Consider the following 23,121-nt stretch of genomic DNA (forward strand, 5'->3'; position numbering starts at 1 on the left):
CCTGCCCACCCCCCAAAATTTATATATACATACAAACATCTAAAATACAAAAAATGAAATTTTTAACAAAATGTAAAAATGGCAGGACAGACCAACATAATTCATAGTCATTAAGCTGTTCACACAGCAGCTCGACATATGCTGTATAAATGTCCTATCCCGAATAATTTATCAGATATGACAGGGTGCACATCATATTGTTTTATTTAATACACTTACTAAAATTTCATGGATCAAGCATCACTTCTGAAAGCACAGAGAAAGCACTAGAAAATATTTATTCATCTACCATGATTTATTTTGATTACCCTTACAGCTACATGATAAAGGGGAACTCACAAAATTACAAGGTTAAGGTTTACACAGCCATTGCTTCATCTACTAAAATATAACAAATGGCTCCATGCCTGTGTTATATTTTACTTTCATTTAGTGTTAAGTAGTACACCAGGCCAAGCACTTAGCTGCCTACTGAATATTTTAATATTTTTAAATAGGACTTAAACATACTGAACCACAGAATAAGAGCTTAAGAAACAATCTTCAGAAAAAAATAGCAAGTCTTTTGTATGGTACTAGCAAGAATAATAGTGTCCAAAAAGAAGAAGCATGCTTTATGAGTTCTCTGCTCCTCTGAAGTGATCATAAAAATAAGCACTGGCCAGTGTTAGAAAGTTAACAAAAATCCATTCAGTGCATAAAGGACACTGCTGTGCTGGACACTGAAGGGAGGGATTGGAAGATAAAATCTCAGCAAAACATATGGCTCCTACCCGCAAGGAATTCACAATCAGTCAAATAGAAAGGAAAAGACAACAATGTATATATTCCAAATGAATAGGTAAAATAACTACAATGGTCAACGAAAAAAAAAAAAGGCAGTTGATATTCAAATATTCAAGAGACCAAAAAGAAGGGGGTCAAAAAAAAAGAGAGTAATGGTACTTGAGACTCTTTTTCATCAATTTTCCTTTAAAATATATTGTCTGGAGGCAGGTCTCCTGAACATGGAGGATAAGATGAGAGGGTGATATAAAGATCAGGAATGGGAACTGAGAGTCCAAAGTAGAAAAAGTCAGTATAGCTTTTCAAGAAAAACATGAATGTTGACCTGAGCATTTTTGAGAGAACTATTAAAAACTTGATCATGTCAACTGCTTTGAGAAAGAATACCAAGGGTTAAAAAAAAAAGTTTTAATTTCCAATGAACTATTTTGCTTAAGATGCAAAGTGAAATGAAGAGAAGGAAAAAGACCTTTCCTAGGAACCAAGTTTTGTTTCCATTTACAAGTGATAAGCATCCCAAGATTTCTACAAAATAATAGTCTTCCCACAAGTACTACTCTCAGGTACCCACAGAGGCCCCCTGTTTCAAGGTGTAGACGCTGCAGTCCAGAAGCCAGGCTTATGCTTCTCAAAAACTCTGCCTTGCCATCAAATGACAGGAGAGCTGACAGTCAATGAGCTGCTTCACATGGAGCAAGAAAACCACAAAGCCATGTTATATCGTATTGCAAGACAGGAGGCAGAGTGACTTCAGATGAATAACAGGTTACCATAAAAACACTGAAGGGTCTATCATACTGCACCCTCAGAGAGGAAAGATAAAGATTATAAAGTCAAATAGAGTTCAATACAAAAACAATGAAGTTCCAGTCTCCTCCCACCAAAAAAAGAACTAAAAATAGGAAAATAATCTTGCTCAGTTTCACGCATGGTGATAATGCCACCTGAAAAATCCTTAGTAAAGAACAATTTAACCCTTGCAGCTTTATGTCAGAACAAAGGCACTTTATCCAGACTGAAGAGTTTATAGGGGGATGAGCTCTAGCATTACAAGACAGCCTAAAGAGCTGGGGTGGGGGGATGCATCAAAATAATTCTACAAGAGCTCATTGAGAACACTGAAAAAAAGGAACAAGTTTGAGTATTGCAAAATCTTTCTAGGACCCCTATCGTCACCATCACTCTGGCATTTTATTTCTAGTCAAGATATATATTTTACCTTTCTGAGATTATTTTCTGGTTACAAGCCAACCATTATGAACCTTTGAGTGAATCACTGAATAGGGTACTTAGAGGGATAAACAATTATAAAAATAACTCTGTCACAAGTGCATACATTTTATTTTATTTAGTGATGTAATAAGCTTAGGGGCATATATCAGGTCCAAAATGGTCTTGGTCATTAATTTAAGCAATAAATCATAGGTCTTACCAACAATGACGGCAAACAGATGCTAACAAGGAAATGTATTATTTAATATTGCCATGTGTTATAAAAATGTAAGTGTGTTTAAGACATGTCTTAAATTTTTATAATAATATGCATTTAATACATTACTGTTTTTGACACATGCAGGAATCAGATTTATAGGTCCCATTCTGTAGCTTCTTCTATGAACATATTCTGGATTTTTTTTTTTAAACAAGAGGGGAAACCTTTAAAGTGCATGCTTGCAACAATATCTAATTGGTTGTCTTGCTGTTTTGCAGTAAATAATGTCAACACCGAAATTCATTAAAAAGAACGAATCTACACACTTTGCTGGAATATAAAAATAGAATATTTTTAAATTGCAGTTTTTAAAGAAACCTTATACTCTAAGAAAGTATAAGAGCACTTCTTAATCTAGTTGGCAACTAATTTTTTTCACATTCACTTTGAGTTGTTCTGCATGACACCAGAGAAAAATATACTAACTTGATTAACGAGTCAAGTTCAACATTCAAATATGTGGAAGCAACTAGGTTAAGAAACATGCAACTTTATATAGTCTTTCAAAAATCTTAAGACTCAAAAAACAAACAAACAGTATTTCAAAACGCAAACTAATTTAAAATTGTGTTTCTATTCAAATTACTTCAAAACATCATATTTCCCTTCTAATATTTTCTTCAGATCATAGGCTTCTATCTCTTACCAGCAGCTTTAACCCTCCTCAGGGAAGGGCTTGTGAAAGAAAAAGAGAATTTTTTTTTAAAAATGAGCATCTTCACATCAACAAGATGGCAACTCTGCTAAAAGCTTTTTTTATTTGCGCGCTATTTTGTTTGAGTGTCCTTTTCAATCAACTGTCTAACTGCCAGCATGGTCTTCCCCCTTTCTTGTGTAGGCAAGAGTCCATGCCTTACAACACTTGAAGAAGCAGTGCTTGGAGTATGGAAACTAAATTTTCTTCATTAAATCTACTGAAGCAGATATTAAAAATGCATTTAATATACTGGCAATGGTCGGTGGGCACCGCTGACTGTGACAGGCCAGTTACTGATGATGTGCCGTCAGATGGCCTTCTCAGCAGGCGCCTGGGTCTCAGGCTGCTGAAGGACAGCAATATCTCCCCTTGTGTGTAAGCTCTATTCATCTCCCAAGTATTTACTAAATCACAGGCCTGCGCACACATAGCCCACGTTTCAGTGTATGCTAACGAATGATGGATGGCCTCGTCAATTCGTTATGTCCTGAAAGCATGGTTTCCTGCCATTCTAATCATCAAACCTCAGCGCTTCAGAGCTGATCAGTCCCGGGGAATAGATTTTGCAGGCTCGATTAAAAGAGTCCTTTCCATTAGAGTCTCTGACACTTTCCCCCAAATATTTGTTGTTTCAACCAATTATTTGGGCAGAATATTCAATAAGTGTGCAGACAATTTAACACTGGCAGGTTTCTTTCTGATATTTGCTAAGGTGCGATTTCATCTGTGACAAAGCAGTTGAATTATTTGATAGTGAAACGTATGTCTTAAAACAATCTTCCTTCTGTGTACAGCAGGCAAAACTTTAAAAATATTTTATGTCATATTATAATGTAAAGGCATTAGCAGATACATTTCAAAAGAACTTTCAAGGGAATAACCAATCACTAAATCATCTAAACCCTTTAAGCCAATAAATAATTTGTAGCGTACTCTTAATTTTAATCTAGGTAAAGGTATGTATGAACTACTTTAAAATTTTTCTGACAGTTCCAAAGTTAGATGACAAAATTTAGACTTGTCAAAGAAATAAACCTCTTAAAGGAAGATACATTTTCAGTTCCAAGGTTACATATGTCAGTTGTCTTTTCTGTGAGTCATAACCCCCCCCTTTTTTTTAGCTATTGGTTATCTATGGAACAGAAAATAATAGCACACTCATACCTTTAAACTTTCACTGAGAAACAATAAACTTTAAACAAATAGACAAACTTACCATAATTAAGGATAGCTGAACTTTGAAGAAATGGGGTGGCATTTAACGAGCTAAACAACTTGCTTTAAATAAGCTCTTGGAAATGCTAAAAATGCAATAAGAAAAAAAATATATATATATATAAATATAGTGCCAGCTTCCATTTAGCCAATAGTCAGGTAGGCTCTGAAGTACCAATCAGCACAAGCTCCACCATATCGCCTTGCCTTTCACCTCAACCTTGACCTCAAGATTAAGCTCACTTTTATTGTGCACAAAGGTCACCTGTATTCGGTCAAAATTCTAAGTCCCTTGTCATAAAAGGTTAATATATTCCAACCTTTCCTTCTCCATGTATCAAATTTTTCATGGTAAAGTCATATTCGGCAGACAGTATATTCAGCAATTTATCGTGCCACTGTAATACAGTGCAGAATACAATTGTCCAAAAAGCTATCGTATGAATAAAATATTTCTCATGACAATGTACCAAATCTAGATCCCTTACACACCTCTAAACAGCGAAATAACATTAACCAAGTCTTGTTTCCACACTTCAGAAGAGTTATATGGCAAATAATTTTCCTCAAAATACAATCTATAGTATAATTATGACTTCTACTTCCATAACCATTGGCCACAGGAAGCTATTTTTCAGAATGTCACTCAAATTTTTAAATATATTTTTTAAACACAAAGATTTCTAGCTAGTTTCAATACTTTTATTTAAATCTGGCCTAAGCAGCTTAAGTGAAGTAGGTCTAAACCTAAAAGCATCTCTTTAAGCTAGAACCTAGAGAGAGGATCATATGCTCTATGATAAATAAAATAGAAAAGGAAGGGAAAATTATTGTCTGGCCCAACTCATTATTATTGCAACTATGTGATCAGCAGAACTGCACAAATAAAGATAAATTAAACAAATTCCTTGCAGGCAGCATTCTGTAATACCTTGTAATTAATAAAAACAGGAGCCTTAAGGAACAATAAATCTATTTTCTTTAAATGTTTATGCAATTTCTTTGTGATTAACTAAAGGTCTTTTCATAATCATTATTAGTACTTTGAGTAAGAGTGTTTTAAAAACCCTTGTTCTTCAAATGCATTAATACCTACAAATCATTGTTCACACTCATAGGATGATCTGGGTGTCTTACAAAATCTCCACACCCTGGAACCCAAATATCTTTCATAAATTTATAACTACGTTGTTATCAAGATGAGGCAAGAATATAAAACAGCTTCAAGAATATGAAGCACTACAGTTAAAAAAGTAATTAGACAGGAAAATACTTTTAAAATCTCAGGTTTTAAACATTCCCACTTCCACTGTCTTAGGCAGAGACCTTGTGATATAACCATTTTTCTTTTGTGGGGTGGCAAGGAGGTCAACGTAAACCATGATATGCCCATTTTTCATCAATGGAATATCATAACTTGGTTGCCAATACCATCTAAAAACTTCACCATCATTTACTAAACGTAGGTTTTCTGTTATCCTGAGGGTAAAAGAAGAACACTTGGAAACCTGGAAAATAATGGGGCTGGTTTTAGGAAAAGTCTTTTCAGTTCTAATATTCTGAGTCTAATTATTATAAGCATAAATCTCATTGTAATGAGCATCCTTATCTCTGTAATAGTAATAATAGCAACAGTAGCAGCAAAAACTTACTCATCACAGCATCAGGAACTGTGCTAATCATTTATATGTACTGTCTTATTTTAAGTTCATAACAGCCCTGTTTTATAAACAAGATGACAAAGGCACCAAGAAGTGAAGAATGTTATCAAAAGTCACCCAGGCCCTGGCTGGTTGGCTCAGTGGTAGAGCATCAGCCGGCGTGTGGATGTCCTGGTTCGATTTCCGGCCAGGGCACACAGGAGATGTGCCATTTGCTTCTCCACCCCTCCCCCTCTCCTTTCTCTCTGTCTCTCTCTTCCCCTCCTGCAGCCAAGGCTTCATTGGAGCAAAGTTATCCCAGGTGCTGAGGATGGCTCCATGGCCTCCACCTCAGGTGCTAGAATGGTTCTGGTTACAATGGAGCAACAGCCCAAATGGGCAGAGCATCATCCCCTGGTGGGCATGCAGGGTGGATCCCAGTCAGGCTCATGTGAGCGTCTGTCTCTCTGCTTCCTGGTTTCTCACTTCAGAAAAAAAAAAAAAAAAAAGTCACCCAGCAAGCAAGTCATGAAGCCAGAATTCATGTCTATTTCCAGAACCAAGTTTTGAAAACCAATGTATATATAAAACTGCCTTTAAAACAAAAAACTTAATAGGCCTCTTGATTTTTTAATAATACGGCTTGGCCTCCTATTGATTTATAAAATAATCAACTATTTGCAGAGGAAGCTAAATAAACCACCCAAGGTCAAGCACAGGCTATGAAAACTCTGCCAATCTCAATACCACCTGGCCAGCCCAATTCATGTAGGCCTATCCCACAAAGAATTGCACTTGTCATTCTAAAATGCACATATTCTTGCCTGACATTGTTAATTTTATTGTCCATTTCTGGTTTAGTTGCATGTTGTCATATTTTATTACTGATACTTTAAATGTAGAAAGGAAATACATCTGAGCATGTGATAATTGAGTCTTTATAAAATTGTACTAATTCAAATTGTAATGTGATCAATTGGGTATCTTCCCATTGTTTTTTAATATAACTGCAGAGATGTTTTATTTGCTTTTTACACTAGAGTAACTGCCAATTGAAGACATAACACATAAGCTTGTAGTTCCTCTAAAAATAATTTCTGGCATGATAAACCCTCAGGTATAACACTGAAACATTCCTAAACTCCTATTGAGTGAAGAATCACTGTATTGTTACTATATTTAAAAAACTATCCTAAAAGGGATTAATTTTCCTAAATAAGATATATATATATATGGCTTAAAAAATTTTTTTTAATTGAAGCCCTGGCCAGCAACTCAGTTGATAAGAGCATTGTCCCGATATGCTTTTTCTTTTTCTTTTTCTTTTAAACCAAGCAGCACTTTCTTCAGGTCAGTTCAATCAATGTCTGTCACAGTATAAATTATAATACCTATAATATACTAGGTACTGCTGAGGCTCAAAACTGAAATTCTAGCTCCCACACTATAGTAGGGGAAATATATGTATTCTCTCTTTGGACAAGGGAAAAAAAAGGAGACATCCCAACACATAAAAATATTAAGAATAAATGAGGCCCTGGCTAGCTGGCTCAGCAGTAGAGCATTGACCCGGCATGTGGATGTCCCGGGTTTGATTCCTGGTCAGGGCACACAGGAGAAGCACCCATCTGCTTCTCCACCCCTCCTGCTTCTCCCTTTCTCTCTCACTTCTCCTCCTGCAGCCATGGCTTGAATGGTTCGAGCAAAGTTGGCCCCTGGCACTGAGGATGGCTCCATGGCCTCATCTCAGGTGCTAAAACAGCTTGGTTGCTGGGCAACGCAGCAGCGGCCCCAGATGGGCAAAGCAACACCTGGTAGGGGGCCATGCTTGCTGGGTGGATCCTGGTTGGGGCCCATGTGGGAGTCTGTCTCTCTGCCACCCCATCTCTCAATAATAAAAAAAAAAGAAATGAGATACAGATGTAAGTATTTGGAGCCCTTTTCAGGGAAAAAAAAAGCTACAAAAATCAGAATAAACCATGTCAAGAGAATTCTGGAAAAGATACATCATGAGGCCATTACAGGCAATGCAAGTCTCACACTGGTGATGATAATGCAGTGGTGCGGAGGGGAATGCCTTTGGTGGGGGGAGCTGTGGGGGGTGGGACTCCGGGTGGTAGTGTTTGCCAATTTCTGTGGTGTAAACGCACCATAGCTCATTTTAAGCTACTAACTCAAGGTCACAGTTTGTAGAGTGGGGAAAAGATGCTTAAAATCAGCTCACAAGCTGGAAAGAGCCAGCTCTAGTACCCACTGGCTGTAGGCCATATTCAGCCCACAGACTTGTTCTGTTTGGCCAGGAAACTGTTGGCCCACACAGTGTTTTTAAAAATTCAAACAAATTGACAACATTTAACACTCAGGATATTTTTTTTTCTTAAAACATCAGATCTAGAGCTGCTTTCTAGAAAGCAGAAGACCTGGCAGCAACGGGCCCATACTCCCGCATGGCAATATGTAGCTGGCAGAAAACGGCAGCTGTTCCGCTGGTGAACACAACTGCACTTTCGCTTTGTCTCAATCCCAGACAAGCCAGCTTCATTCATTCACTCACTCCTTGTTGATACCTCCTGGTCCCAAGGGCGGCGGGAGTCTATGATCTCTGGTTGAAGAGCATTTGTGGAGAATTCTGCCTCTAGATGTGGAACCTCAGTCAATCACCAGGTGACATTCCCCTCTCAGTTTCTGCATTTATAACATTGACTGAAATCTCCAAGTGCAGTCTTGATTTAGGACTCTGTAAGTCACTGAATCTGAAATAGTAAGAAAAGTTTCCAATTTCCTCTGGAGAAGCTTTGGTAGTCCGCACGTGAAGAGAGTTCTACACATGCCTACCACAGTGCAAACAAAAATTCAAAAGGTTATACATTGGAGGTTAAATGTATTTTTACCTTAATATATATTTTAGTAGGCTGTAGGAAGTAGGAATCTAGATGATGTTAACTTTGTCAGTTAAGAAATGATGTTTGTAAGCCATGTGCTCCATCTAGGCTGCAGGCGTTGATGGAACAATGAAGAGGTTTTCATGCTCTACAATGAAGAGGCTCTCCTATCCCTAGTCCATTTACTATCTTAGCGAAATGGGGCTTGAAGTGCAAGTTAACATCAAATTTTATGAGCATTCCCTACCAATATGATCAGCAAAGACAAAGAGCAGGGTAACGTATCTTAAGCAAAAGATGATATTGGCTTGGGAGAGTTGTAGGTAAAAACAAAACATTGAAAAATAAATAAATTCCAGTTTAATTTCATGTGTGATTGTAGGAAGATGCAGTTAAACAGCACTTGACCCTCCCAGATCCCATCTACAAAGAAGGTCACCTACAAAGAGCACACAAGTCTTAGACACTATCTCGTATATAACAGAATCTTAGGAGGCTAAGGTGTGGCAGAGGCATTAAATGGCAAACATGAAGGTTTCACCCTGCCTCAGGCATTAAGTGGCAAAATAGAAGGTTTCACCTTCTATTTATACTAAAGCTGGAGTTGGGTACCCACAGCATCCCTGAATTAAACATATCCAGTTCTACTTGACAGTAATCACAGATATTCATGACAAACAGTAATTCATAAACTTGCTGAGTGTACACATGAATCTTTCATATCACTAGGCTGATTGGGTGAGCAGCAAGTCAAATAGCTGGTACATGAACTTAACTAAACACCTGCCTCCCAAAGCTTATACACCTTCTATTCTATACAGTGCTACCTGCATATTCAGAGCTTTTCAACAGTCTTGAGTGATAACCTTTGTAAATATCAAGAGTCTACCACATCTCCTATTTCCTAAAACAGGATTAAATGAGATCAGAGTTTAAAATCTCATCCTAGTTTGGGCATGGAGCAAAGGACAGATCTCAAAAATAACTAAAAAATGTTAAAACTAAAAACAAATAGCAGTTGGGTGTCCAGGACATGGTGACAATGTCTCAATCTTCTATATGACTATGGCTTCCAGGACAACCTCAGAAAAAGACTGGGGTTCACACAGAATTGCCCCAATTAGCATGGGTAGTGTTTGGTCAGGGAAAGACCCAGTCCTCACGTATCTGCCTCAGCAGCAGTATCAAGATCCAAAAACCTACCTTACTTTCTCCTCTATTTGTACTGCTTGCTTTGTTTCAATATTTATTACTGTGGTACTGAAGTTATTATTTGAAGTTTAATAGCTGCAAACATTTTTAGCAGCTGAACCTCAATATTTAAATTTCATAAAAGAAGTAAGTCCTGAGAGATTTTAACATTCTGTTATTTCAGTGAGGCTTCGGGTGTTTGTGAGGTCCCTATTGGAATGCCACATTAAATTTAAATTAAAAAAACAAAAATCTTTACTTTTGTTTTCTATCTTCACCAACCTGAAGCCAGAAGGAACAGAAAGACCCTGCTTAGCCAAGGGGTAGCACTTGAAAAAGCTGTCATTGTCAAACATGTCACTGTTCTCTGGCATGAAGGAAGCTTTGGGTTATGAGAAAGAACAATTAACCCTTAACATATATGTTTCAAGATGCCTCCCTAAAAAGTAGGGCTGGAAAGAAAGAGAAGAAAGAAAAGTAGGCCTTGTCAGGGTAACTCAGTTGGTTAGAGCACCATCCTGATGTGACAAGACTGTGGGTTTGATCCCGCTCAGGGCACATAGAAGAATCAACCAATGAATGCATAGATAAGTGGAACAACAAATCAATGTCTTTGTCTCTCTCTCTCCTTCTTCTCCTCCTTCTCTCTTTCTCTAAAATCAATAAGTAAAAAATTTTAAAAAGTAATGACTAAAAATTAAAAGAAAGAAAAGTAAAGGCAGGTATTTAGTTACCTCAAAGGGGCCAGGAAAAGACTGGATTCATGACCAGCCCGGTGCCATCCCTACCATCTGAGGAACCAATTGCTCCATGCCGGTTTCAATCCCATGGGACAGCCAGGCTGGATCCACTTGTCTATTCTAATTCCCATAACAAATGGAGACCTGTAATTCAGTTAGAAGCTGCACCTCACACCTTTAGTGTGTTCACTATATACCAGCTCACTGTATAAGCAGTTTGGCAGAAGACAGTGACAGAATAAAATCTTGAGTCAGACATTGGAAAAATTTTGCTTCAAGAAAAAGACAATTGAAAATAAAATAAAAATGTATTCTTTACCTAGCTCCCATATGATTTTCATACTAGTACGTGACTTTTATATATTAAGGTCACTTTTCATACTTACTCTAAAAAAGTATGTGTATATTGGTTGTTTTGTTTTTTAAGGAAACTTCAACCAATATGGCAAAATTGCACAAAATGTGTAATAAAAACATACTAGTGAATTCAGTCAACACTTGTTGAAAGTCAAATAAAAAAATATTATTACCCTATACATCTATAGGACATTTTTCTCCTAGAAATACATAATTCCTCTTTATTATACCATGTAAACATTCTAGTATGGGTTATTACTTAGTAAACTAAAGTTTGATGCTTGAACATTTTAAACTTAAAAATGAAGTCAATACTATAATAACATGAAAAGCTCCCTCTCACACTAATCAGAAATATAGTCAGCATGTGGATTCTTTCAGAAGAGCATTATTTCAGGTTTTCTTCAAATACTGTATTCGTTTGCCAAGAGCTCAAGCTCCTCTCACATCTGCAGCTACACAAATCTCAAGGCACACAAATATCTGATTAAAGCTAAGCAGTCATTTTTGAAAGCGAAGGTGCCATATAACAAAATAACCTTCAAGAGCCTTTAAAGCTAGGCTACAGTGCAGCAACTGAAATAAAATCCTAAAATTTTATGAAACAAACAAAAAAAATTACATTTTAAAAGATAAGTAAAAAGATAATACATGAAATAAAATAACCACATTCTTTTCTTAGACCAATTTTTAGAACAATTTTTTACAGCAATTTCTTTTCCAATTTGCACTAATGATTAATAGAGAATACTCCTATATATATTTCCTGAGTTTATGAATATTATTTTTGAAAGTTATGTAAAATCATATTTCTTTGGCAAAACTGCCGAAAGAATTTCCAGCTCAAAAAAAGAGGTTTTCAGCCACACAATCAAATGATACACATAAACATTTATTCTCTACACATCTATAGGCCTTCATTTCAAAGAAAAATTTTGTGTCATATGTTTCAAAAAGTTACTAGTAATGGTGGGACTCAGCTGGTTCAGTAAAACCAACACCTAATTTTTTGTTGAGTTCAGTGAACTGGTTGTAAAAATGGCATTTGTAATCATGGCTTCTTTCTAAGGTGGGGGCCTAAACAGCTGTCCAATGCAGAAATCACATATTTACATTTCTTACTCTTTTTTAACATTAATCTGAACAGCGTATTCTAAGCACCTTGTAGTAATGTTCATTCTGTCCATGGGTGAAAAAAATAGCAAGTAAGAATGCTGATCAAGAAACAATATGGAGCCCTGGCCATTTGGCTCAGTGGTAGGGCGTCAGCCCAACATGTGGATGTCCTGGGTTTGAATCCTGGCCAGGGCACAAAGGACAGTGCCCATCTGCTTCTCCACCCTTCCCCCTCTCCTTCTTCTCTGTCTCTCTCTTCCCCTCCCGCAGCTGGGGCTCCATTGGAGCAAAGTTGGCCCAGGAGCTGAGAATGGCTCTATGGCCTCTGCCTCAGGCACTAGAATGGCTCTGGTTGCAACAGAGCGATGCCCCAGATGGGCAGAGCATTTCCCCTAGTGGGCATGCCAGGTGGATCCTGGTCAAGCGCATGCGGGAGTCTCTCTCTCTCTCTGCCTCCCTGCTTCTCGCTTCAGAAAAATACAAAAAATAAAAATAAAAATAAAAAAGCAATATGGAAATATCATAAATAAGTTTTATTTATTTTTTGTCAGATATTAATATTTTCATTAATATTTTAAAAATCTTATAATTTTGTGTACTTCTTTTATTGTTCTTATTTAAGTATTAAATGCATAAAAAATAAACTACCTTTTGGTATATCATTTTTTAATACTTAAAAACAGTCATTAGGGCAGAGACCAGTTGTTAAATTATTTGAATCCCACCACTGGTTACTACTCAGATATTTCTAAATATTTATTTTTATTTTATTTATTCATTTTAGAAAGGAGAGAGAGAGAAACAGAGAGAGAGAAGGGGGAGGAGCAGGAAGCATCAACTCCCATATGTGCCTTGACCAGGCAAGCCCAGGGTTTCGAACCGGCAACCTCAGCATTTCCAGGTCGACGCTTTATCCACTGCGCCACCACAGGTCAGGCAGATATTTCTTCTACTGTAGGTCATATACTAAAGTCTAATAATAATCCCATTTATTTCCATTAAATACTTACCAGGACCTTTACACTATGCCAGTGGTTCTCAAACTTTTTGAAGTCGGGGAGCATTTAAAATCCTAAAAAAAAATTGTAGGCACACCATATACAAATTTATGAGCAATATGTTATAATAATTAAGTCAAATATTAAAGAAAAAATATAAAGTTTAAGCATGCTTTTATGGTAATTAAACAAAATAAATATGACAAAATTAAATTTATTCTGACATTAAGAAACATTTTTATGTTACATTTTTTGAGTTATGCTTTTTAGAATTCATAAAAAAAGAGGGGTTAAAAAATAAAATATGACAAAAAGTTATCTTTTTATATACATAGATACATTCTTAGTAAGATTTAGTAAATTCGGCAGGTCCTGGTGTGAATGTGTTAAGTTTTTCCATTCTTGTGTTTATAAGAAACATGAGGCCCTGGCCGGTTGGCTCAGTGGTAGAGCGTTGGCCTGGCGTGCAGAAGTCCCGGGTTCGATTCCCGGCCAGGGCACACAGGAGAAGCACCCATCTGCTTCTCCACCCCTCCCCCTCTCCTTCCTCTCTGTCTCTCTCTTCCCCTCCTGCAGCCGAGGCTCCACTGGAGCAAAGATGGCCCGGGCGCTGGGGATGGCTCCTCGGCCTCTGCCCCAGGCGCTAGAATGGCTCTGGTCGCAACAGAGCGAAGCCCCGGAGGGGCAGAGCATCGCCCCCTGGTGGGCAGAGCATCGCCCCCTGGTGGACGTGCCAGGTGTATCCCGGTCAGGCGCATGCGGGAGTCTGTCTGACTGTCTCTCCCCATTTCCGGCTTCAGAAAAATACAGAAAAAAAGAAAAAGAAAAGAAACATGAGCCTGATGTGTCCTAGTGATTTCTTCAATGTTTGAGCATATACTTGAAAGACAAACTCTCATTTCCTCATTAATACATTGAAGAATTCCTCTCTTTTTACTCTTAATTGTGTTGAGGACAGAAAATCCTAATTCACATAAATAGGATGTTAAAAATTGTAGGAAAATGTTCAAAGCTTTTTTAGATATTGCCATGTATTCTTCGTTTATAGAAATTCAAAAGGCTTCAAGAGACAATTCCTTATGTTTAATCATCAATCCACAATCAGTGGATACAGCTGCCAGTTCTTCTTCTTCTGTTAATGTTAAACCAAAATCACTTGAAGCTCCCATGAATGGATTTCTAATCCAATCATATTGTTCAGTGTTAAGTGATGGAAATGCTATAAATTAAATTGTGCTCATCAGCCTTCAAGTCCTATTTTATTTACACTTAACTTTTGCTCACTTTCTTCAATATCATGCTTCTTTTTGAGAAATCTATCCATTTTATTTGGGTGTTTTTATCTAAAAATAATATAATGATGTTAGTAATAAATATAATAATGATGTGTTAACAAAAAAGAGCAACATTTCCATAATGAAATGGTATAATAGAGTAATTATATTTATTTTTATATCCGGGCACATGCTGTGAACCAGCACAGCTAGTAATTCTAATTCCCGAATGGGAATGGTGAGAAATTAAGAAAATAAGGGTTCAGGAGGGCCCTGTAATTGCTGCTGGCAAAAACAAAGTGTGCCTAAAAACCACATCTTGCTTTATTTATAGGGCAAAGTGAGGTCATTAGCAAATCTTAACTTTACACCAAACAAAGGATAGAAGAAACTTGCCTCCAGTCTTTCCAGGGAACATGGGGGTAGTGTAAACAATTCAGCACCACAGCTTAACAGCCTTTTGCAACGTAATCAGGCAAGTGAGGTGGGGGGGTTGGGCAGACTGTCAGCTTACAGCCAATTCCCCACACCTCTGCCCCCCAAAAATCTAAACTCCAAAAACCCTGTTAGTGTTTTGGTCCCCAAAAGGCACATATTTCTCTGGAATACCATAGGGCACACCTGGAAATCTTTTAGGGCACACCAGTTCACCCTGGCGCACACTTTGAGAACCACTGCACTATGCTAAGTGTTTTTACACACCTGATTTCACTTCATCCTCACCAAAGCCTTAAGGAAGGGTTTGAATCCTGCTTCTTTCTACTTCCTAGCTGTGGAGCTTCATCTCTTCTTTTACAGATGAGGCAACTGTGACTCAAAATGAAAAGAGGCAGAGCCAAGTCATTTTCCAAGAACCAACTGTCACAAGAAACAAAGACAATGGTATAAAAGACGCCCCACGAGAAAAGTGGACTAATTAAAATGCACTGTGGTGAGTGGGTGGGGAATATTATGGGCACACAAAAAAGGACAGCTGTAGCCTATGGCAGCACCAAATTTAACTCAGCCACTCTAAAGAAATGTAAAAGTTAAGTAAAGTTGTACTTGTCCTAAGCAGTCCCTTAACTACTCCAGTTCTAACCAGAACGGGACCACTAGGTCGACCACCAAGAACCAGTAAGTACAACACTGACAAATGCACAGTAGAGCCAGCCTTAACTCTGGTTCCCAGGTATAGGTAGGTGAAGGTCTTAAGAAAATGAACCATGTATGTATATTGGCTTAAGCACACAGAGCCCAAGCAAATGAGCTTTTAACTACTACTTTTGTGATTTCTCTAGGAACAGCCTCCTATGAGTAAATGGTTGCTGTGTTGTGATCCAAGAGTGGGAAAACAGGAGATGTGGTGGGCCAAGACAGAAAATCATGCTTCAAAATATGGAAGGCACCATTAGAACAACCTGAGCCAGGATTCTAAGAGAAAGGAAACAGCAATAGGGTAAAAACATTTATCTGCATAGAGATTAATGGTGTCAACAGTTAAATGAATGACACATAAGTAAAGGCATAAATAGGCAACCAAATAACTAATGTATGGAAAGGGAACTCGAGGAAAAATCAAACTTGAGCCAAAGGGCTTATTTACCAACAAGAGAACTTCCAACAAAGGTATGTCTCCATTAAGAATCCCACTTAACTAAACATATCTGAAGTAATTGCTCAACAAGTCCTTGTTATATAACATTCTATGATGCTAATAATTTATAGCTCTTGTGTGTCTTAAACTTTTCCTTCAGACTACACGTTATTCAAAATTAATTTCTATGTTGGTTTTTTTTTTTATCTATTTGGGTTTCCTAAGAAATATCCAAATAGTGCCTTATAGACCAACTGCTATAAGAGGTGGAGGAACTACATGTACCAGTGAAAACCATGGACTGACTATAGGATGAATTGATTACATAAAATAATGGTAGTGGATGATAATAATTAAAAAGTATTCCAGCGAGAGAAATACAAAATCACCAGGAGGCAAATACCAACAATAACTGTTTCATGCAAGAACCATTGATGAATACTAAAAGTCAGTGAGGAAAAGTGTGATGTGAGAAACAGGACATTTACATAATCTCAAAGGATATCTTTACAAAGTACAGTAGAGAAGCTGGCAAACAGCACACCTTAACCAAGTGAATAAGGTTAACCTCACCAGCAATAAGACATATGAAGTCATCTACCCCTGATAGGATGCACTGAGAAGGGCACAACATCACTTCTGGGGTATTCTTGTCAAAAATGTTTGCCCTCAATCTAGTTATAAGAAAACATCTAACACAAACTTAGGGACATTCTACCAAACTACTGACCAGTACTCTTCAAAAGTGTCAAGATCATAAAAAACAATATGATAGTAAAGTCATAGATTGGAGGTGACTAAGAAAACATTATAATTAAATCTAATGTGTGATCTTGGAATAGAACAAGGACAGTTGTAGGGGGGAAAAGGCAACACTCAAAAAAGGTCTGTAGATTAAACAACTATATTGCATAAACATTAATCTCTAGATTTTGACATTTATAATATAGTTATGTAAGATGTTAAGATTATGGCAAGCAGAGTGAATGGTATATGGGAATTCTTGAAATATTTCTGGAACATTTTTTTAAAAATTATTTCAAAATAAGGTATCTATAGATAGATAGATAGATACAAAGAGAAGAATAGAGATCAGTGAAGAGCTCAGGAAAATGAACCACATGCATTCTGCTTAAGCACAGAATGCAAATACGTTTTAAATACTCCTTTTGAGATTTCTCTACGAACAGTCTCATGTTGTATGTATAAAATCAAATACATGTGCAGTGTTTAGACAGTAAAACATAATTTAAAATATAATCTGATAAGCAATAGCTGATTGGGCTGTACACTTCAACCTGAATAAAAAGTTCCAAGAAATAATTTGAGAGATGCAAATCAATAAATATGTCCTCAGGAAGTACTTAAACACTGTATGTCCTATATTTTGGGGGCCAAAGGGCTCACTACTATAAAACTATAGAAAATAATAGAGTGAGGGTGAATTTAGGAGTTGTAAGATAGTAGACATCACAAATTCTATCCTTTCATTTTAACTAGTAGGATTCTGAGACCAGACTGGCTAAAGGGATTGTCCAGGTTTAATGTACTGACTTGGAAAGACAAATTTCTAATTCTAGTGAAAACACAAAAGCCATTGAGGAATGAGGCTAGAGAGTGGAAGCTATAGTGTAAATGAAAATTAAGCTACATCTTTATTTCTGAGCATATGCTAAAATAAATTTCAGCTGAAAAGATTAATGAATTAACAATAGGAAAGAAAGCCATAAGGAACCTAGAAGGAAATTTAAGTGAAAGATTTCTTTTTCATTACATAGGATAGGAAAGGACTTCCTCAGCATATAAAGGAAAATGAGAAAAAAACATAAATTTAAAGTTTAGCATTTCAAAAACAGAACAATTACTAAAATCAAACAATGAAAAATAGCTGCAAAAAATATGGACACATAAAGAATCAATATCCTTAACATATGCAGATCAATAAATAATAAACCAATAAACAATAACAGCAAAGTTCAATACAAAATTAGGCAAAGGACACTAAGCAGGTAATTCAAGAAGAAGAAAACTGAATGGTCAATAAACAATTGAGAAAACATAAAATATATTATAATCCAAAATACAAATTATGAGATGCCATTCTTGATACATCATTTGTTGGCCAGAGTTTCAGAGTCATATTCCCATGCTCTGTTGGTAATAGAATTAATACAATATTTTTTATAGTAAGTAGTCAATACACATTAAAAGACTTCAAAACATAAATATCCTTGATTTAAAATATGTCATGGTTAAGTGTGGTCAGTGATCTCACTGAGTCCATTGTTCAGTGAGTTCACTCACTTCCTGGAGTCCCTGAGACCATCTCAGGGGTCTACAAGATCAAAATTATCTTTATAGAAATAGTAAAACATGATTTGTCTTTCCCCTGCATGACATGTGCAATTATAGTGCAAAAACAATGGCAGGTAAAGTTGCTAGTTCCTGAGCACAAACCAAGGCTGGTACACCTACCTGTCCTAGGAGTCACCATAGTTTTCATTGACACATACTTGCAGGGGAAAAAAGGCTAAGGTTTACTTAAGAATTTCTTCATATTCACTTATTCATCCTCAACCCTTGAATACTAATACTTTTTACATTCTATATGACCAAATAAGAAGTGAACACACAGCACATCCACTGCATAGAGAAGTTTGATGGCTGTCTCAAGGAAAAGCTCTTGTATGATTGTTTAAGAGCTGAACTAACTGCTTCTTCTATGAAATACCATTTTTATTGGTACTAACAATAAACAAAGTATGATTATTAAGATCTGGGTGTCTGGCAGACATTTTCTCAAAAATAAACAATGTGAGCCTGTCACTTCAAGGAAAACAGTGATAATATTTGTTGCCAATGATAATATCTGAGCTTTCAATAAAAAATTCAAATATTGGAAAACTGTATCCATCACCACAAGCTTGACAGCTTCAAGTCTTACAGATCTTTTCAATGAGATCAGGGGGATATTACCAAATGTAATTCTTTTTATGCTATATAATGAAAGGTGACATTTGGGAAACTTGCATAATTCACAAACAATATTTTGCAAGTGAACATGCACGATGATAAAAATTATGCATAGGTAAAAGATCCACTCAATGTGTATGACAGGCCAATGGACTGTAATATAAGAGTGGAAAGGTCTAAAATATGGTTTCACTCTCCACATTGCAATTAACCTTTAGAAAATACCACTGGTTGGGTTTTATGTAGTAACAAAAATATCTACAATTATCTGAAAAGCCTATTAAATTATTTTTCCCTTCCCAACTACATATTTGTCTATGGCCAGAGTTTCTCCATATTCTTTAATCAAAACAAAATATCACAACAGGTTGAATGCAAAAGCAGATGTCTTCTTTCTGTTAAGGCAGACATTAAAAAATTGGCAAAAGTATAAAACGAGGCCACTTTCTCACTACTTTTTTTGAAATGATGGTTATTAATCAAGCATGTTAAACACATTTACAAAAGCATGTTAACATGTAATAGGTTTATTGCTGTTAATTTTAAATAAGTAAAATTTTTTAATTTCTCAATTTTAATTTGTATTTGGGTATATATCAAGAGCTATGAACCATATAAACAAAATTTCCTTGGGGGACTCTATACTTTACTATTTTTAAAAATGTTTTATTTATTGATTTGAGAGACAGAGAAGAAGGGGAAAGAGAGCAAGAGAAACATCGATTTGTTGTTCCACTTATTTATGCATTCATTGGTTGCTTCTTATATGTGCCCTGACTGGGCATGGAACCCTTAATGTTGGCCTATTGGAATGCTAACCAACTGAGCTATGGGACAAGGCTACTCAATACTTTTTTAGAGTGTAAAAAGATCTGAAGACTAAAAGTTTGAAAACTACTGATATGGTCATTTCCAATTTCTGGGAATCTAAAGTAAGAAAATAAACAAACTAGGTATTATATATATATATACACAACATAATATCAAAAATTAAATTTAAAAAACTCTTGATATCCAGCAATAAAGAAATGGATGGTACATCTAGAATGTGATATTGGTTATTTGAAACACATTGTGAAGAATTTTTGAAGATGAGGAATGCTCAAAATATGTTAAGTGAGAAAAGGAAGATCTACAAAGTGTATTAGCAGAGACAGTATTAGAGTGGAAAAAATAAAGACTAGAAGGAAACATATACAATGTTAACAGAAAATTTCTGGGCTATAGGATTACAAATAATTTTTATTGTCTTTAATGAGCATGTCCTACTTTTGAAGTCAGAAAATTTTCATTTTTTAGCATACAACATTTCAGTATTTTTGGTTTTTTTAAAGAACTCAACATATGTAAATGCCACCAAAAGTAATTGCCGCTGTTATTAGTATTAATACTGAAACTACTTAGGGCACCTTACTGTAGAATTCTGAACTGAAAATTATGAAACCTGCATTCAAGACACTCTTCGGCCATTAAACAGCTCTGGAATTTTTGACAACTCATTAAACCTATTTTAACCATCAGAAATTATCTCGGAGGTCCATACCCCACTAACTCTCTGATAAAATGACCTATCAAATCTAAAAAGTGGTCAAGTTCTATCTATGCAAGAAACATCTGAGGTAAAACAGTATTATAGTGAAAACTGTAAAGCCAACTCCAAAACCAAACTCTCGTGAGCTCGTTTGGGGATTCTAGCCCAGGAGCGCAGCTACTCGAATAACCCTTGACCGAGTAATGGTTCTTCTATCCGGGAAGGTCGTCCTCTCAGACCGATACTGAACGCGCAGCTGCGGGGAGGGACGCACATGGAGCGGCAAGGGAGGAACTGGACACCTGCCTAGCCAGCCAGATCAGCAGAATCAACCCTGATGACCAATCGAGTGACAGATGTCTCAGCCAGATCGCCCTCATATCCAAAAATCAAACTCTCTATAGAACTTCCACTTATGCTGCTAAATGGTCTTTACATTCCTTCTTTGGCAAATGAGTGCATCCTCTGTAGTTTCCAGTGGAAGAAGAGTCAGAGATTCCCCAAGTGGTATTTGGAAGAAGTGAATAAGAAAAAAAGGGAGGAAGGGCATGAGAGAATAACCAAGACAGCATGGTGCCTCAAACAAAGAGAGCTCTTACTAAGTGTACTTCATAAGTCCATTAGAGTATGAGGAGGTTATCTCTTACGGAGAGGACAAGGGAGAGGACAAGGTGTTTGCCATGAAAAAAGAAAAGAAATAAAAGAGAGAGAGAAAGAAAGAAAAGGGAGAGGGGAAAGAAACAAAAGCAAAATTACAGTTGCAATATAAGTACATGAGAGAATATCTAAATGTATATTGTATTTTTAAACTGTCCACAAAAATTAACCTATCCCCTTAGCTGAAAAGCCTTCACTCATTTCACTGCTCATTGGCAGAGTTGGCAAGAGTTAAAGACAGATAATTAAATTCCAGTTTGTCAATTTTGTTCCCGGTTAGCAAGTATGATAAAAAATCTTGAACTATAAAGGAATAAATAGTACCCATAATTAAATATAGATAGTATTATAAAGGGATACCTTCATTTTTATAGATTTGGAAAACTGAGTCCCTCAAAAAACTGATATCATAAAATACCTTCAACTTATGCTTCAATTTGTAGTTTATTAATACCAATTATTATTGGTATTATTATTATCCAATAATCTCTCCTCATAAAAATACTTCTATGGTGATGTCTGTTGAAGGGTTATGTATCAAGCACAGGGAAAGTTCTCCATTAGGGGCTAACTGTGCTCACTGCCACAAAACAAAATGGTACAAGTCTGAATTTGGTTTTGAAATCACAGAAAAGTAAACAAACATTTAATTTATTTAGTATATCACAAAATTAAATAACCTTTTGTCCTGGATTGGATCTTTGTGTGTAATGCCTGGGCCTCAGTTTGCACATATTTAAAATGAGAAAATCAATAGTACACAGTTTTTCAAGTTCTTTCTTCAAAATTAGTTAATCCTAAAATTGCTGAAAAAACACTCTTTGGAAAGGAGGGAAGTATGAAATATACCTGAAACATGTATAGATATGGTTGTTCAAATGGCCAACCTTGATTCCAGAGTGGAATCCCTAAGGTTCCAGTCTCTCCAGCTGCTTTGAAGACTCTTGGGGTCACTTAATTGTATTAGAGAGCCATAGTCAAACAGGAGGCCCCTTTAGGCCTGTGCTCCCTAGTGTGTTTCCAGGGGCCAACTGAAAATGCTGCTCCATTTTCTCCTTTTGAATCTACAACTGGTTTTTCCACTCTGAGAGGACCCTGACACCTGTTATTCATCCCTAGTATCTGTCATTTAAGTACTAGATATTTACGGAGCACCTACTATGTGCAGCCATCACTAGCACATACCAAGTTTTCAATAAACAATTGTCAACATGAATTTAATTGATTCATCCATGAAGGGTCTCCCGAGGAAAGCAGGTGAAAGAAGAAACCTTTTTCCCCATCCCTGATCTCCTAACACCTGACATGTGTGACACGTGGTTCCTCAGGCCGGCTTGGCAGCCCAGGCACAGCTGCGGGGAGAGAGGGGCACTTACCTGGGGAACCTCTGCTTCAGCTTCCTCAGGCTCTGCCTGGTGGGAGGCACAGACACTAGGCACTGGGCTATCTCGTCGTACTGGGCTTTAGTCAGTATCATGTTGGGCCAGAGTCTGGGAGGTGGCGGGGACAAGTGAAAAACACCCTGCGCTCAAGCAGCCTAGGTGCCGGGACGAGGGGGTGGGCACACAGGAGCACAGCGCTGGGTACTCGACTTCCCTGGCTTGCCCCTAGTCCCCTTCACCCCTAGCTGCACAGCCTCGGCTTCACCCCTCAGCTCGGCGGGAACAGGGGGCGGGCTGTAGACGGGATTGCCCGGCCTTAGCTTTCTGAGCAGCCGCAGTGGGCATGGCTGAAGGCAACCAGCCGCCATGTTTGTTAAGGGCAAACCAATCAGGAAGTAGCAGCCCCGGGGAGAAGTGGAGCCTAAGTCCCCACACGTAGGTATTGCGGCAGCTACCACCTGGGGCCAACCTGAGATGCTCTGCTTTTATACCTTCCCAGTTGCCAACAGCCAGGGAGTCCCGGCTCACAGATCCGGCTGCATGGTATCCCGCGATCCTTAAGCTTGAGCCCTGGAAAGCCGCTGCCAGGGCGCACGATTTGAATAGCTTCCAAC

General features: G+C 37.3%; 1 protein-coding gene across 4 annotated transcripts in view; it reads right to left on the reverse strand.

Annotated features, from left to right (window-relative positions):
- CDIN1 (CDAN1 interacting nuclease 1) overlaps positions 1–22,780 on the reverse strand; it is a 234,575-nt gene extending 211,795 nt beyond the window's left edge. For all 4 annotated transcript variants that reach the window (XM_066277188.1, XM_066277184.1, XM_066277186.1 and 1 more), the window contains exon 1: positions 22,502–22,780. In XM_066277188.1, coding sequence (XP_066133285.1) covers positions 22,502–22,602 — 101 coding nt within the window. In that variant the 5' untranslated portion in view covers positions 22,603–22,780. The remainder of the gene's footprint in view (positions 1–22,501) is intronic.
- Between the last annotated feature and the right edge of the window lie 341 nt (positions 22,781–23,121).

Source organism: Saccopteryx bilineata, chromosome 4, assembly GCF_036850765.1.
Source record: "Saccopteryx bilineata isolate mSacBil1 chromosome 4, mSacBil1_pri_phased_curated, whole genome shotgun sequence".
Taxonomy (NCBI): Eukaryota; Metazoa; Chordata; class Mammalia; order Chiroptera; family Emballonuridae; genus Saccopteryx; species Saccopteryx bilineata.